The sequence below is a fragment of the Diorhabda carinulata genome, chromosome 3 (assembly GCF_026250575.1).
Source record: "Diorhabda carinulata isolate Delta chromosome 3, icDioCari1.1, whole genome shotgun sequence".
Lineage (NCBI taxonomy): Eukaryota > Metazoa > Arthropoda > Insecta > Coleoptera > Chrysomelidae > Diorhabda > Diorhabda carinulata.
Window position 1 is genome coordinate 17545976 of NC_079462.1, and position 18765 is coordinate 17564740.

Genomic DNA, 18765 nt, shown 5'->3' on the forward strand with positions numbered 1-18765 from the left:
TAATTAATAATCAATTAATAAAAATTTTGTGTTAATTGAATAATTCTTAAGATATTTAAACATTATTTTTATACAATATAACTTGCCACTTAAAGAAAACTTATACTACATCACTTGAATGTCAGTACCGTGTCATGTCCATTCCTAGAATTTACCGATAAATTATTAATTTTTTTTGTCGTAACAAATGATTTAAACTAATTACCTTATAAATTCTAATGTTTATGATCAAACTGAAGAAAATTGATGCACTTGTTGTTTAATATCTTAAGTTACCATGTCAGTACCGTGGATAAATGAGTCAGTACCGTGGAACTCAAAATCCGACATTTGTGTCTTGCTCGTGATACTTTGAAGTTGTAGTAAATTCCTCTTAGAGTTTTATTTTTACAGTAAAATAGATGAATAATATGCATAAAAAAGTTAGAAAAGTTAAATTTTAAAATCTTGAAATTTTGAATACAAAAAATCACAGTTAGAACGGAATCACCCATGTATACAATTTCTTCGAAATATTCCTGCTAGACAGTCTGCGTTAAGCAGTGGTGTCGCTTGGTGAGATTGATTTGAATAATAAATTTCTTTAAATAAAGAGAAATGTGGCATTCTTTACACCATGGGCGAATGAAGACAATGAAATTGTTCTGTGTAGTGAGAATAAAGACAGGTATTAATTTAATAATAATGATATACAAACACAGACTGAAGTTTCTAGTTCAGATGATTCTGACTACCATTATTATTTATAAAGATAATTTTGAATCGAAATATTTTTTTCCTTGGTATTATTTGCAAAGAATTCATTTTCCTTTATGGTTTTTGCGTTGAAATTTCGTTTTCCAGAAAAAAAAACGAATTGGGTACAAAAAGGGATCAGTTCACGTCTGGTACCCTGTTTAAACCAAACGCCCTTATAGGTATATACATTTTACTCGACGATTTACGTTTTATAATTTAATATTCAGTTGTAGCAAGTTAACGAGGTATAATAATGATTTTTTTCTAAGTTCCAAGGCGAGGGTTTTCATAATCTGCAACTGATATTGGTAGAACTATACTACTATATTTTAATAAAGGATTTACTTGATTATATCGGCTTTATGATTTTTCTTTTTTTAAATCAATGTCTAGTTGCCTATATGACTCATGTGTTTTCAGAAATGAAAAAAAAAGAGTATCGGTTTTAATACATAACCAAATTCCTGATATTTGCTATATAGTTTTATTTTTTTTTTCATTTTTGTTTTGTATGTCCAAATCCAAAGATTCCATTCTCGTTTTTAAAGTAAATCGTGTCTAATAACCCTATAGTTAACCCTCATAATTGGTAGGTAATCTAAAACAATTTGAGTATCCTTTTATTTGGATAATTGGTACTACGTTTTAATATTCGACTGATGTTTTTGATCAAAAAATAGTTTGGTTAGCGTTAGAATTGCCTTTTAAAAAACGATCTTTTAGTAGGTAATTTGTTGATGGATTTGTGAAATAGATGTAAGGTATAAGTTTATAGGGCGTATTTTAAATAAATAATTAGAAATTTATAGTATATCTCAAGAATCAATTTTTTTAATGTCATTTTGATATATCAAGTGAAAAAAAATGAAACTCAAATATCACCACTTCATAAAAAAAGACAATAATTTAAGTTAAAAATAGCAGCTAACGTTGAATGTGACAATGTTCTGATAAGTTAATTTTTAAAATCCACTTTATTATCTAAAAATAAAAGCAAGTAGGTAAAGTCGTATTTAATAACATCTCCATTATTCCGATAATTCCCTAGTTTAATTTAGCTTCTTCTATTGCTTATAATATTTTCAACTCACCACAAACATATCTACAATTTTCATCCATTTTATTTTATTCAACCCAAAGAATGAAATCAATATTATACATTCTGATTTCATATTTCTTCGATTATGAAATAGAACTACATCTCTTGGTTTGTACGAAGTAGCTAAAATTTGGGAATGAAGATGAATTTTATTAGAAATTAAATAATACATATAAACATCATAATTCAAATTAAAATTACACCAATTTCACATATAATAACTTCTTTTATTTTTTGCTTTATTTTCATAATTTATTATTTCTATCCTAATTTTTAAAAAACGGTTCTTGTTCATATGATGAAGAAAAACGTTTTATATTTTTATATGTATGATCTCTTTTGTTTCTTAATTAATTATAGTATTTATTCATCCTTTTTTAAAAATGTCATTGATTATCTCAATATTCAGAAAATAGATTAAAATGTTATGAATACCACAAAAAAATAAAGTGTATTGGAAAAATATAAGATATTAAATACAAAAAAAAAGAATGTTTTGTAGTTTGAAGATTATAATTATATTTTTTTGTAGAAATCATTATAAACAAGTCATAACCAAATATAAGTTTTGGTTAATCAAAGATCATTTTATACAGTATGTTGCAAATGAAAGGAATAAATTCGTTATTTCGTAAGTCGGCGACTTTAAGGAAAAATCCCGAAACCCGTCGATTTTTATTTTTGAACAGGCTATTCGTAAGGAGACCTTTTTATTTTTGACGTCATCTATAAGAAAGTGATGACGACATCGCTAAAATTTTTCAATAGAAATGTGGGTGTTGTAATACATTATTTGAAAGGTCTTTTAAATACCTATTCAGCCATATCAATATGTACAGTAATTGATTTGCGTATTGTCACAAATATTATTTATGAAATTTCAACAGATTTCTTAATAAAATGTATTAAGTATTGGTATGATGCATTTATTGCAGCAAGATGGTGCGCCTCCACACTATACTGTATTGGTGCGCAACTATGGCCGCCTAGGTCACCTGATTTGATTCCTCTTGATTTCTTTTTATGCGAAAAGTAAGGTATACCAAAATAGATCACAAAATATCAATGAACTCAAAGAAAGGATACGTATTGAGATTGTACAAATAACTCCGGAAGTTATAGAGAAGGTACGAGAAGAGTTCGCGGCACGTCTTTCTCATTGTACTTTAGCTGAAGGTAAACAATTTGAGCACTTAATATTTAGGTTTCGTTGTATTTAATGAGCAAAACATATGAAATAATAATAAAATTTTATTAATTTTTTAAACAAATACAAAAATCAATTACTATACATATTGATATGGCTGAATAGGTATTTAAAAGACCTTTCAAATAATGTATTACAACACCCACATTTCCATTTAAACATTTTAGCGATGACGTCATCACGCTCGCATAGATGACGTCAAAAATAAAAAGGTATTCTTATGAATAGCCCGTTTTAAAATAAAAATCGACGGGATTCAGGATTTTTCCTTAAAGTCTCCGGTTTACGAAATAACGAATTTATTCCTTTCATTCGCACCATACTGTATATAATTAGATTTTTCATCCCTCTTGTAAAATTAGTCAAAACTGACTCAGGAGGTTTTGGAAGTAAGGCTGGACCCACTTAAGTATATTCTAGAATGTTGTCAGTTTCTATTGACACGTCGTAAAAAGTAGTACATGTATTTTAAAATGAGTGAGATTTCGGAAGGTGTATCTCATCGAGTATCTAGAGTAAAAACTATACTGAAGCATAAAGAGGTTTTCGTACCAACCTTGGAAGTAAAAGAGTAGTCAGTAAAAATACTCCTAGAAGGTAAGAATAAAAAAATATATCATCATCGGTTTAGCATGTCCCAAGTTTGCACAATAAGGTATAGACTGTCTCTCGTATTCCCCGGACTTAAACCTGAGTGATTTTTTATAAGGGATGGGATTTATGAAAGATTACTGTTATGTAGAAAAACCCAAGATCAAAGATGATTTTAGAGGAGCTATTAGGAGGAATTTTTAATATTTCGTCATCTACAATTTATCAAATTTTTCATAGCTTTCAAAAACGACGTGATTTTTGTGCAAAGTCGAAAATATTTAGTATTTATTATTTTTTAAGACTTAATTGTGTCTGTTGAAAATGTTCAATTGAACTGAAATTTATTTCAAATAAAAATGACTACTTCAATGACTCAATGAATGTTTTATTGTTTATTGTTTTTTTCTCTGCACCCATGTCAAATTTATGAGAGATTACTTTGAACAACTTCCCATTTATCCTAGAAACACGAAGGGAAACATAGAAGGCTGTAATTTCCTGGGTAATCAACATAATATCCGAAAACTGAAAAAATCCAAACCCTTTGAATTAGTATGTGTTATGAAAACCAGAGCAAATTAGACGAATAATACACTAATAATAGAGTGAAACAGTAGACAGAAACACATTTTGATAAGACCCAATAAGAGCACAAGCATTTGGTTTGCTTCGATTGTAATGTGATTACGATCATCCGAGGGACTGATTTTGCTTTTATATTCAAAAATTGATGATCATTGTTGTTGCCGAGAACTCTGCGTATGATCGAAATTATTTTTCGTGACTGTTATTAATGATTACATTTTTGCCTTCTGAGCTTATGCTGGATTTGTTTCAAGAATACTATTTGACTTAAACAAAAGCAGTGTTTTAATAGGTTAGGCAAATAATACTTACGAATGAAGTTTGTTGTCGTATTAAACCCGCTTTTATTTGTATTAAGATACGACATTAAAATTGTTAGTCCGGTATCTGCCAAACCAACTGAGTAACAAATGGATCCGATATTCTGACTTCGCCATGTTACTACATTTGACTTCAAAGACAAAATCGTTTGTGCTGTTACATTAGATATTATCAGTTCTGAAATGAGAAAACCACGTTTCAGATATAAATCAAATGAATATCAAACCTAACAATTGGTCTCAACACTTATTGAATAGAAAAAAAAGATCAATTTACTTGGAAATTGTAATACGTTCACGAACCATAGTAAAGTACTTATCTATTGGCTTGGCACCTTCAGAAGTGTTTGAGCCTGCCCTCTTTCTCCCGCACATCAACTTTCTACCCAACACAACTGAAACAGTTAAGGCAGTTTCATAAAAACTTGGAGACCTCTGAAAGAACCAAAAGCCATATACCCCACAACAACTTCTAATCCTCTACAAGTCCCCGATTGGTTCGTCTATGGAGTATTGTGATCTGGAGCGCGTCCTCAAAGCATACCTTTTTGTTTGCTAGAAACTAGAAACTTCTAAGCATAGAGCTTAGAAGAAAGCTACTCAGCTGACTCTGTTTAACTGAGAATACCACGGCAGATACTCTTCCGAGTTGTCCAACATAATCCCACCTAGAACAGTTTTTGCAAGTAGTACTCGACAGGCAGACATGGCTCAAGAGCACCAAGCTCGCCAGCAGGCGCCCAAAATGTCAATTTATCTGGACTCTTTCTTTTGGAGAAGTGCAAGCTTGTGGAATTAGCTACCAAGTCAAGTCTTGCTCTAACACTACAGCCTATAGAAGGTCAAAAGAACAATATTCACAGTTATCTCCACAGTGCAAGCAAATCTCGACTTACTCGAGTATAATAGGATTTGTACTTGCTTCTTACATACAAAAAATGATGCAAATATACAATTAATTTTACAAATATTGGTAACAAAAACGGTCAACAAACAGAGTTCACCTCTACCTGGTTTCTACACTTTATTACGATTCTTACTTTAACTACTCATGGGATTGATTCCTCTTTATGTTCATGAAGAAATAGAGAAATGTTAAATTCGTCATCTTCTTTCGGTGCCGTGCCTGCCTCTAAGAGTGAACTATCTCCATGACAATTTGATTGAAATGGTCTCTATTTGTTGCTCCTCGGAATAGTTTTTCTACTCTCAGTCCGCTCCAATTTCCAATATTTTGTAGCCACGATAGCTTTTCATGACCTACCATCTTCTGCTCTAAATCTTTCCCTGAATGATCAAACGAAGGATGTGATATTTGGTATATTGGAGATATGACCTCTTTTGTTTTGATGACGTTTAAAAATTCTCAATCCTCATTTAGAAGTCTTTTCGATACTGATAAGTGCAGTCCACAAGATCTTGAAGATTCTTCAATAGCCCCACATCTCGAACGCTTCTATTTTGTTTTTGAAGTTAGCTTCAAGCGTCCATGTCTCACATTCTTTCAAAAAATGCTCCATAGGAGTGATCTTAACCGCGTCTGGACTGTGTGGTTCCTATTAGTGAGAGTTTCTATTTGCTGAATAAGAATGGGAAAGGTTACTTTTAAGTCGGGCGCCCTTTGAGGAATCTTTTACGAAGAAACCACGCAGATTTGGGCAATAAAACTTCAATTGTAATTATGAATACGAATGAAAAATTCTGAAAAACCTCAATTATTCTTTTATAAGCCACAGTTTCTAAATAGTTGAATGGAACAAGGTAGCGTGTATTATAGGTTTTAAAAATGTTTACAAATCTCATTATTTGGACGTGGATACTCAAGACCTATCACAATTGACAGTTGACAAAAAGCCACTAACAATCTAACTTATTTATTATAGTTAGCTAGACGTTAATTTTTCGTAAACAATAGTTTGAGATAGTAGTAGATGGAGTAAATTAATTGATGTTAATTATGTAAAACAGCCTATAAGGTAGGAAACTAAACTTTCCCAGTTTAATGACATGACCAAGAAAATAATTATTGTTAATATTGATACGGCCAGCTTCATAATCCCACTCTAACTGGAACAATAACGAAAGATTCCTGTAGAATAATGGGCACTTTATCTTAGTTGTGGTCCCTTGGGTTAGGTTAGGTTAGGTTAACTTTTATTAGTCTTATTATTAACTCTTAACAAAAAGATAAGACATCCCAGAATCTCCCATAGAACTCAGGGGAGAGGAAGGAGTCTACGCGCGAAACTGCGACACGAATGAAGATGAAGACTTGCCGAAAAGCCAGGGGGTTGGTGAAATATCCTTCTTCTCATCTATCCGTGGATTTATCCGGGGCTGGATGCTTAGAGGGACGGGATTTCTCACGCACATGTGTGTGTGTATGTGTGTGTGTGTGTGTGTGTGTGTGTGTGTGTGTGTGTGTGTGTGTGTGTGTGTGTGTGTGTGGTCCCTTAATCGATTTGTAACAGTGTCTCAAGTAATGGCTCCTTTAAGACGTTAAAAGGTGGTTGACAATACTCTGTCCTTTTCCAAGATATGTAGTTAGGAAAAGAAACAAAATGAAACGTAGAAGTGAGTGTTTTGTCACTAATACTTCTTTTAGCTTAATCTTTGGTGGCTTGCTGGTGTGTTTTGTATTTAACAGTTTAATTAAATTCATAATTCCAATTATTCTATTCAATAATTATTTTTATCATTTTTAATCGTAAGTATTAAGTGTTTTACATGATTGATGCACAGTTTTATTTCTACGACGTTCCTTGTTCTCATAATAGATTTATTGTATAAATTTTCAGCGTTTGTATGCACGTTTTCCGATTTTGTAATATAGTACAGATAAAACGAGATTAAACCCGAAACTAAATTAGGGGCTTCTGATTTTCTAGATTCTCAAAAGTTACTGTATAAGTCTAGCAACTCTTAATAAAATTACGGGCGCGAGTTTTTGAAATTGGAACTTGGAAATTGTAATTAAGAAAACTAAGAGAAATCCTAAAAAAACTATTCGAACAAAAAATGTAGAGACCTAAATTTTCTTCAAAAAAGGTCTTCAGTCATTTTTTCGTTGGAATCACTATCTCCCTCAACGTCGAAGACAGGAGCATCCGCTCGCGCTTCAAGCCAATTTAAGTTCCAGGTGTACATGTAAATTGCTCTAACTCTTGGAAAACTACTTCGTTATCAAAACACATCATAAGTACATCACATGCCATATAAACAAGAAAATCCAACGAGATATTTATCGTTAACTTTTAAAAAACGCGATCATGAACGTTCTCGGTTGATTATTATTTCAATATTCACACACTTCTTAATAGTTTCTCTTGAAGTTGCCGAGTCCGTACTGTATTACTGTAGTGTCTGAACAGTGTTTTTCTGTACTGCTCCACATTTTTTTTCTCGGCAGTTTGTGTCGAAATCCTCATAGTTTTCGAGTTACTCGCAATTCAAAACGTTTTTGAGTATATAAACCCATTTTACGGTGAAAATTTTGAGGGTAGGAAAAAATGCTTACAAACTATTCTGTAGAGAATTTTGTGCTGTACATTTTTTGTTCCAGCACTTTTTTTCGAATTCCTCGTAATTTTCGAGTTACACGCGATTCAAAATATTTTTGGGTGTATAAAACGATTCCAAGGTGAAAATTTTGAGGTTATAAACGAATACCTAGGATACTTTTTTGTAGAAAATTTTGTACTGTACATTTTTTGTTACGGTAGTTTTTCTCGAATTCCTCATAGTTTTCGAGTTATTCGCCTTTCAAAATTTTTTTGAGTTTCAAATCCAAAAATTTCGATAATACGTGCCCATAATTTTGTTAAAGAGCTGCTAGACTTATTCAGTATTCCAAAAACTCCCAGAATCTAGAAAATCAAAACCGCCCAATTCAATTTGAGACATGAGCTCAATATCGCCTAATTTGCCTGTACTAATAAGGTATCTCTGAATACGATATCAGCTGTCCTACTAAAAAATGTCTTCCAAAGTGTCTTTCCTCAAACTACCTTCTCAAATCACTTCTATTGAATATTGTCTAGAATCTGGTCAACGTGCTACTATGCTACGAATCCGATTTTTCGTCTTCGATTAAATTTAAACTTCAGATTGAAAGAACATTTAGGCTAATTGTCTATTATGAAACGCATATTCCGAATTCCATTCAGAAAGTGTAGTATCACAAATAAAATTGCATTCATAATAACCCTTCTTATTCTTCTTCTTAGCACTTGACGTTGGTGATCCGGATGGCAAAACTCTATCTATCTTGAGGTCGTCCATTCTCTAGTATTCTTCAACCAAGAGGTTTCCAATTCCTCTACGATCTTCAACTTTACCCAACATAATCAACTGGAGGATATTAAACCGGCCACTAAGCATTATGTGTCCCAAATAAGCTACTTTCCTGCATTTAATGTTAACCCACAAGATTTATGTTTCTGTTACTTCATAAACTCATTTTATAATTAGATGTATTAATCAAGTTCATCAACTTTTCACCATAAACTATTTAAAGATTATTTCACATTTCTTTTAAGTAAGAATACAGTTATTTGGATAACTTGGAAACTAATAGCATGGAAAAATGCCCATAATTATAAGGAGTTATAACTAACCTTCTCTATTCCCATTGAATATGGAACTTTGATAAGAATGCCAAGCTTCTTCAAAATTTTGACATAAAATTGAAAAAGGAACTATTGCGATTGAGATATAAATATATTTGAACATATTTGTGAAACTTTCAATATTTTCTCATAATTTAAAACACATGAACACAAATAACTACACAATTATATTCATATCAAATATTATCAAAAATAGTTGTTTCTTGAAAAACTTTCACATTAAGTTACTAGTCCAACTTCAATAAAAAATTATACACGTTAATGTTCGATTGGCCAATGAATGTATTATACAGTGTGTTCATAAAGTAATGTAAACTTGATATTTAGATTTTTGTTTTAATTACAAGAAAATGTGAATAAAAGTTTTTCAAAAAATTCATGCTATTCTTTCAACAAACATATTTTCTGATCTAATACATTTCGTAGTATCAACAAATCTTCAGTCCACGTAGACTAATCATCTCCACTGTTTACCAATCAAAACATCGAATCGTAAACATAAATGGATTTCTATTGGCCGAAGCTGTATGTACACAATTTCTTCGAAATATTCCTACCAGACAGTCTGCGATAAGCAGTGGTGGGACTTGGTGAGATTACATTAAGATGACGTCATCTAGCGGTCAGAATAAAATGATTATGAGAATAGTTTAAATGGTAGGTTTTTGACCTGATAGTGTAAATTATTGAGAAAATTTGACTAAATATCTAATTTCTGAAAATTGACTAAATATTTTTTCGAGATTGTCAACCAAGCTTGTCCAGGGTAACATCGACAGATCTATTTTCTTTGGACAAACGCCTCTCTTGCTTTGATAGTGGCCCATACTTTTTTGAAGATGATAAACGCAGTTACAGTGAATTCAGTAGTTATAACTAAAGAACATGGTTCCAGGAATAAGCTCCCGTCTTATCTTTAAATTAATCTAGATTTATCTAAATTCCATGATAAAAAAATTCGTGATCATGTCAGTGATCAGCTCCTCGTACTTGTCGGCTTTATGGTTTTCAGGATAACCTTAAAACTGATTTTTACTTTTTATTGCTTAGTAACTCCCTAAAAATATCACAATTCATCATTTTTTTATTTGAGTGCCAATGAAGATTCTAGCTTTAATTTTCGCTTCTGAGAACTTTGGACAAAAACCTTTCAAATATTTGATTCATGATTAAGATCCTTCACAAATTGTTTAATAAGACCAAATTTAATATGCAATGGTGGCTTCAATATAGTTTTGAGATCGATAATTGCTGGGTAATGTTTTTATCGGTAGTGATCATTTCTATTATCCCACAGGCATAGATAAAGGGAGTGTTTAGTCGTGTAACCACCTTACATTCCTGTCAAATACACCATCTTGAAATCACCAATTATTTCCCACTCTTATTCCATATATTAGTTAATAGCATCTTTGGGATGTACGTTATGTGCTAATGGAATCGATGGAAATTTGCTTACATTTTAAAGTAGGGCAGCTATCAGACTTTTGGTTGAACTGTCAATAAAAAGACACCATTCAGATGTATGATATGGAATGCCGATTTCTTCAAATAGACAGATATTCGAACATCAGATTTAATTGAATTCCATTGTTTCAACTTGCGATTCGAGTAACTTGGCTTTATTTTTTGAAAGATTTAAGTCTCTTATTAAGTCATTGAGATCTTGAGAGTGGATGAGGTGTGGTATTTTTGATTTAGATTCAAAAACCAATTCAGAATATACGGATACCGATGAACTTCGTAATTGCGGATTGCCTTGAGAGAGTAGTTGCTTTTCCAACAATTCTTCTTCATATAGTATTGGAATAGATGTAGATTGTAGGTCGTACTCTAGGAATTTTCACCTCTGAGTGGATTCACAATACAAAAATAACAATCAGTGTAATGATCACTGGATTCCCTACAAATTCTCGTCATTTTAAACTTCATTACTCTTTTCTCACCTTGGTACCAACCTACAATAAAACGTAACGTAACCTAAACTTAGTTTATGTTATACATGTAGAGGCCATTTGTTCCAAATATACACAACGAAAAAAGAAGCAGTAAAAACGGATTTATACAGTTAACGTTACTTATCTCTTCTTTAGTCCCTGCAGAGGAAAAAATTCCTATATCAGGGCCTAGCAAATCATATCAAATTTCCAAAAAAAAAAAACCCTCCTTCCTAATCCATCACAACGAATCTCTCTCTCTCTCTTCTTTAGTGGTAAATAAAGTTTTCACTTGATCGGTTATAACGGGCAACAATATTTTTCGACATTGAGGATATAAAAATAATTTACTGTGAATAATTTCGTTGATCGTCATCATTTTTTGTTTAGTCATTTAAAAAAACACTGTGTATATGTCGTCGAATCGATCATAGTGAGTTACCTTTGGATTCTTTGAAATCGAATACTTGAGGCGAGCTCCTTGTTCTCTTATTAAACTTTCTATACTTGAGGACATCATATATACGATGTTTTGTAGAAGGTCTCGCATACTTTCGTCGAAATCGTCCTCCGGATCGTATTCCGGGTAAATTTCTTCACATGGAATTCTACTTCTGGTGATGAATTTCATGAAATATTGTAGACACATCCTCGTTTTGATTGATAAGTTATTGTATTGATTTTTGATTGGTAAGTTAAAGTAAGCAAATCTTCGAATTGTACTTAACTCATACTTTTTCTCTCTCACTGTTAAATTGGCCGCAAATACAGGGTGGCGCAATAGAACGTGCATTTATTAAGTATAGGATAAAAAAATTAATACAAAAGGTATTTATGAAATACAAGATATGATTGTTAGGTAATTAAATGAAGTTTATTTTCCAAAAATAACATCATCTAAATGACGGCCCTCTCGAAGATTTGTGAAAACTTTTGTCAATAAATCTGGGATGATTGCTGCCATTTCCTGGCGGATATTTTCCTTTATCTGAGTGATGTCCATCGGATTGTTTATATAAACTTAATGTTTTAGGTGTCCCCACAGAAAAAAATCAAGAGGCATCAAAACAGGGCTACGTGGGGATCAAGGGATATCACCTCTTTTGGAAATTAGTCTTACAGTCATTTGATGTGTGACAGATCTCTCCGTCTTGTTGGAACTGGAACTGTTGATCTCGCAAGTTCTGGAGTCAAATCTTCCTCTAACATCACAACATAGCGATCGGTGTTGACGGTGATGTTTCGTCCTCGTGAATCTTCAAAAAAGAAAGGACCAATAATTCCTTTGCTTGAGATTGCTGCCCATTCCGTTACTTTCGGATTATGCAGTGGTTTTTGATGTTTCATTTTTGGATTTTTTTCGATTCAATAACGACAATCCCGTCGGTTTACGGCTCTATAGCATATGTCAAAAGTGGAAAATCGACTAAGCATTTCTTCAGCAAATGCTAATCTTGCTCTAAAGTCGATATCTTTTAATTCCTGTGTTAACTGGAGCTTATAAGTTTGCAGTTTAAGATCCAACTTCAAAATTCACTGTAAACTTCGTCGCGATCCTTTCAATATTGTCTGTGGTCGTAGACGTTCTTGGACGAAATTTGTTGGTGGTTTAAACGTGGAACCGATCCCTTCAAAACGCTTAACCCATATTTTAATTAAATTTGCACTCGGAGCTTCATTAATGTGTCTTAATCCATTTTGCATAAATTGATATAGTAAAAAATGATATAAACGTTATTTCTCTGTAATATTCAAACATCAAATCTTTCTTCACCAATAGCACGCGAAAGTCGATATTGATTGGGAACAAAAATCAAACGTTGTCAAATTACAGAAAGTGCTTAAAAAGCAAATATTTTTAAATTCTAATCACATTTCTCTTTATGTATATGCTTATATAATCTTCTTCTTCTTCTTTCTTCAATGTATTGTAGGCCTGTAGTTTCCAGCTTGTCATACTTGAGATGTTGATGTCCATGAATCCATCCATATTGTTGGAGGTCTTCCTAAAGGTCGTCGTGTCCCTGGTTTACCGTCTCGTGCGATTTTTGCTAATCTTTCTCTGGTCATTCTGTCCACGTGTTTATAGACGTGGAACATATAATTTTATTATTTATTATCAGTATTATTAGGTATAATAATATAATATATATTATACATATTAGGGACTTATATATTAGCCTTTATTGTTAAATACAAAAATGATACACCGAACATCAAAAACTGAACGTTGAACGATATGACGTTTGTCACTTTCTGGCCTCACGGTGGATGCGGAATTCAGTGAAGCATGCGTCAAGGTGCTGATTGGCTTTCTTCGCAATAGTCGCATTATGCATCATCTCATTGAGCGCTGATGCTCTAAGCCAGGAGGTCCTCGGGAATTAATCCCGCTATTACTAGGACAGCCTGTGGAGAAACCGTACGTACCGGCAATCCTCAGCGCACCTTGTCTCTGTATCATCGTCATCGTTTTGCAGTGCTTCTTTGTCCTAAGTGCCCCTAACCCCATTATTTTAGTTTTGCTATTGGTAATATTAAACATATAACAATTTTAAATATATTTTAGGGACTGACTAATTCCATTTTGTAACTATTTCAACCAAAAATGAATTGTCATAATTATTCTAAATTATTCTAAATCAATTGTATAATCCAACAACTATCCTTTGTATGGAATATTTACATAATTGGATGTAAAACAATGTACAAAAATTGACTTTTAATCGAATCGTTTGTATAAAAGACTGTTGACCTAGTTATGACACTAGTCAATATGGGTTATCCAAAAATATACTTATTAATATTACCATTATTCATATCATCTCGCATTAATATATGTGAAGCACAAAAAAGTACCTTGGATTATTTTGTAGACCTTATAAATACTTCGATCAAAGAATCTTCAAATTACAAATTTCCTACGAATGCATATGAATATAAACCAAAAGATGATAAAGTGAAGGGTGAGTACAAATAATAGTCTCCTATCATTCTTATAATCGTAGAAATTTCATTTTTCAGTAAGTGTTTGATATGAATTTTACATTGTAGATATTAGGAAAGAAATTTTGCAAATCAGCATCCTAGTCGATGATACTGTGGTTGTCTATAAGAATACAAACTGTTACAATATAAAAATCGAAATTGATAAGGATTTTGCCCAAATTAAAACCTAGTTGAACTACAGATTATTATTGGAGAATTTAAAAAAAACAGTTTACTTTACTTACCAATGGTTAGCTCTTTCAAAATTTGATATAACCATCAAAACTCTTTCACATTAAGATCCGTAAATGAAAGTATATATTTGGGAATAATATTGGATCAGTCTTTCATATAGAAAACTATATAGTAGGATGATTCATTTACAACAAAAATTTTTAGCAAAATATTAATCTGCATATTAAAAAAAATGCTTACCAAGTTTGAGGTTTTTTGTGTAACTCGCACCAATAGGAGCGTTAAAGCACAGTTTTTTTAAGAAAATTTTTTCTCCTATTGGTGAACCAGTGCGAGTTACACAAAAAACTCCAAAGCAACTTGGAAGAGCATAAAATTCCCCGAAAGGTCCATCGAACTGAGTTGCATTATTGTAAAAAGTGACTAAGTATTAGAAATTTGAAGAAAAAAAAATTATATGTATTTTAAATGGTAAAGCTTTATATTCAAATAATAAGTACTTGAAATGGGTATTAAGAGCTCCAACTACTAGTCATATGAAAGCCATCAGCAAGGTACTTTATGATTCTAAGCTGAGAGATTTCAGAAAAAGAATATGGCTGGAGAATGGGATCTAAACTAGAGAATTACAATAAATTTGAAAAGTTTGTAATGAAATAGATCACAAACCACCATCGTAGATACCTGACACTGTAGAAAATGAGAGATACCTAGGCTAAGATGTTGAGAAAAAATAAGAGTGAGAAAATATGATGAGAGTTACCAGCTTACAGAAGGAGAAGTTAGAGATAATAAAGAATTGACAAAAATTTCAATTATGAAGAAGAAGTTCTAGCTGCATATCTTTATTTAAATTATCTTTATTTATCACTAGAAATATCTACATATTGGTCATGAAACGAATGTTTTTTCAATTTTCAAAATTCTAGTATTTGTAGCGAAGTTCAAATTTCAAGTGCCAAGGTCAATTAAAAGTTATTTTTTTATATTTATACAAATCAACGCTCAAAGAAATTCAAGAAAATGACGAAACTATGGTGATAGCTTAGACACCACTATTTTGGCAGTAAATAAGACCTACATTTCCTTATGACTCATCTTCACTTTTAATCCATAGAGTCAATAAGGTTTTGTTGAATATATATAATCTTGGTATAGCTACAGTTTCACTATGAACTGCATCACTTTGATGATGATGTAATACTTTCTTCATTTTTTAGATTATGGTACTTACGATTTTGTCATAATTGGCGCTGGAGTAACCGGCAGTGTGGTGGCAAATAGATTGTCGGAAATAACTAACTGGAAAGTTTTACTAATAGAAGCCGGAGATTATAGTGATGGGGGCTTCATTCAAATCCCAGGTTTTTTGCGACAGCATAAATCTTCTAAATATAATTGGGAATATCCATCGGTGCCGCAAAAAAATATGTGCCTTGGTAGGTATATTATGAAGAAATTATGTGAAAAAAATTACATAGATTTTTCTTTATGTGAAAATGATTGATTGATTGATAAAATTAGGCTCAACGGATATGGATGGCATGAAACGAGCCACCAAATTTGATTGGTGACAGACTTTTGAACCGAACACGGTCTTCTAAGACGCCATCTCCACACTGTAGACATCATGGACGATCGGGAATACCACTGGTGCGTGGAGAAGAAAGAAAATGCAGACCATATCATCGGTGATTGCCCAGCACTCACACGTACGAGGTTCAAACATTTGGGCAACCCTCAAAGTTCAAGTCACAGAGTCTGATTAGCTTCTTAAATGACATCGGTCTTTGGTAGTTTCAAGTGAGACACGACGGGGTTATCCGAAGGCCTGTGTGCGCTACGGTTCTTGATAGCTCATTCCAACTATGAGGCTAGCCAGTTACTAAGAGATTTGAGTTAAGCTGAAAAGAGCAGAATGGAATCAGAGAAAATAGGTAGTAGACCTTGGCTCAACCATTAAATTGCTTTGCATCTATCTCATATTCTGTAAACTTTCTTGAGTATCAAGTAGCTAGTCAAGTTGAATAGTGAAATTTGAACTTTAGTTCGAAATCTGATGATTCAGACTTTGACTTTACTAACAAGATATCATCTTTTGGGAAAATTTTTTAATTTATTTTCATCAAATTTGGATTTGATTTTATTTTGAACTTAATATAGTTTCTACTTTCCAAAGTGTATATGCGAGGCGTTTGCATTATCGCGTTTGTAGTTCCGCACATGCCCTCTAAGTAATTCCACACGCCGGCAACGAACTGACGCTAAACCGGCATTTTTATCGGAGCGTACGGTTGTTGTGACTGTTTGAAATGTATCCGGCCTGTTATCCTTTTTTTGTGCTAAACGTATAAAAGCAATCGATAGTAATTGGCTTATGTGCGAAAAAAGCGTTATATGTGTTTGTGTCAAAGGGTGACCAAAAATGTTGGCAGAAGTGGTTAGCTAGTGTTTTTGCTTTTTTTACGTTACAATGAATATTATTTTCAAAGATATATAGTTACAACCCCTGAAATATGGGATTCTTACATTACACTACAATAACATGGAATAACTATCAAACATAATAAAATTTCACTTTGTTTTAGGTAGTGTGAATCAAACATGTGAAATAAGTCGTGGAAAAGGCGTAGGGGGCGGTTCTCTTGTTAATGAAATAATATATAGCCATGGTCCTTCCGAACAATACAATAGATTAGCTAGTAAACTGAATGACCCTTCGTGGAATTTTAAAAATCTCTTACCTTACTTCAAAAAAACCGAGCATTTCAGTTGGAGAAATACGAAAGCACCAATAGACTTATCCTATCACGGTCAAGTGGGTTTACTACACAATGAGCATGGTTTACCAGATAGCGTTTTTAACCAACCCTTCTTTGAGGCGAACAAAGAAATGGGATATGAAATAATCGATTATAATGGACCAAACATGATAGGACCTTCTTATATTCAACGTTTCATTAAAAATGGAAAGCGACAAGATTTTGGATCTGTTTTTGTAACACCGTTCCTTGGACGACCCAGCTTAAAAGTAACTCAAAACAGTTACGTTATCAAAATAGAAATCAATAATGTTACTAAAGTTGCCGAGAGCGTTTTATTCACCAAAGATGGTGAAATTTATAGAGCGAAAGCTACTAAAGAAATTATATTATCCGCTGGTAGTATAGCTAGTCCTCAAATTCTCATGCTTTCAGGCATAGGTCCACAGAAACATTTGAAAGAGTTAAATATACCTGTAATAGAAAATTTAGCAGTAGGAGATAACTATCAAGATACTTTAATTGCAGTTCTACCTTTCATGTCTAGTTTTAAATACTATCAACCATCCCTCCGCGAACAACTGAAAGAATATTTCAATGGTACTGGTGCTTTATCATTTCCTCCATCGTTACCTCAACTTGTAGGATTTTATCAATTGAATAAAACAGAGACTGGTATACCAGATCTGGAATTTTTCACATTGGTTGGCTTAGACTTGAAAGCTTTAATGCAAGATAAGCCAAAATATTCCAATAACACGTTATTGATATTAGGTGTTGAATATTTTCCCACTAAATCTATTGGCTCGGTAAGACTGGCAAGTAATAATCCATATGATTATCCCTTAATAAATCCTAACGGATTCTCTGATGAGCATAATGAAGATTTAGAAGGTTTATATCAAAGTGTGGAGTTCATTTTTAAGCTAGTTAATTCCGGACCATACAAAAAATATCAATTAAAATCTTTAAATGTTCCTGTTCCGGCTTGTTCAACAATTCAAGGTAAAGGAAGAGAGTACTGGCATTGTGCATTGAAACAAAATGCTATACCTGGATTACATATGGTGGGTACCTGTGCTATGGGTACTGACCCTAGCAAAGGAGCCGTAGTTGATTCGAATTTGAAAGTATTTGGAGTCAATAATTTAAGAGTTGCCGACTGCAGTGTATACCCGAATAATATTGCGGGGCATTCCACAATTCCCTGTGCAACTATAGGAGAGAAAATAAGCGATGTTATTAAAAAAGATTATGGAGAAACTGTGTACTTGAATTAAACGTATTTAAATAAATCATTTTCTATGAAATATTGAAATGTTTTCTACATTTTTTTCTTCACTTTACTTCGTTTTTTGTTCGTGAGTGGATTCTAAATCTCGTGAAGCACTTGAATATCTCAAATCCTTTTGAAACTTCAAATATTCCCACTTTGGCCACCATAATTAACCTGTATATATTTTATCTTATGATATAATTTTAAAAAAGTCCAGGTGATTCCGTAAAACTTTTGTATAAAATATTTTTATATTTCTATATTTGTAACAAAGTTGAAAGAGTGTATAGTGATAGTCCGGGAAGCAGTGGCTTTTTTTTTCAAAGATGGTTGAGTTTATCGAATCATAAACTTAATATTCCGTTTGCAGTTGCCGTTCGTGGGTGACGTTTGTCGTTTGAAGTTCATAGTAAATTATAAATCCTATTCATAAATT

At 32.6% G+C, this 18765-nt stretch overlaps 2 protein-coding genes across 2 annotated transcripts in view; one reads left to right on the forward strand and one right to left on the reverse strand.

Moving 5' to 3' along the window:
• The window catches only part of LOC130891177 (uncharacterized), a 62092-nt gene extending 52678 nt beyond the window's left edge, over positions 1-9414 (reverse strand). Inside the window, exons 1-3 of the mRNA XM_057795776.1 lie at positions 9160-9414; positions 4536-4721; positions 1830-1960 (exon numbers count right to left, since the gene is read on the reverse strand). Of these exons, the coding sequence (XP_057651759.1) occupies positions 1830-1960; positions 4536-4721; positions 9160-9274 (432 nt within the window). The 5' untranslated portion in view covers positions 9275-9414. The remainder of the gene's footprint in view (positions 1-1829; positions 1961-4535; positions 4722-9159) is intronic.
• Positions 9415-13832: 4418 nt separating this feature from the next.
• LOC130891185 (glucose dehydrogenase [FAD, quinone]-like) lies at positions 13833-18363 on the forward strand. Its single transcript, XM_057795784.1, has 3 exons — positions 13833-14074; positions 15512-15730; positions 16880-18363. Exons 1-3 carry the CDS (start codon positions 13870-13872, stop codon positions 18331-18333), a joined length of 1878 nt encoding a protein of 625 aa, XP_057651767.1. The 5' UTR covers positions 13833-13869; the 3' UTR covers positions 18334-18363.
• Positions 18364-18765: the final 402 nt, after the last annotated feature.

Coding starts and splice junctions, on each gene's coding strand:
- LOC130891185 (XM_057795784.1), top strand. CDS start 13,870: ATGACACTAGTCAATATGGGTTATCCAAAAATATACTTATTAATATTA. Junction 14,075..15,511: donor AAAAGATGATAAAGTGAAGG/GTGAGTACAAAT, acceptor TTCATTTTTTAG/ATTATGGTACTTACGATTTT. Junction 15,731..16,879: donor GCAAAAAAATATGTGCCTTG/GTAGGTATATTA, acceptor ACTTTGTTTTAG/GTAGTGTGAATCAAACATGT.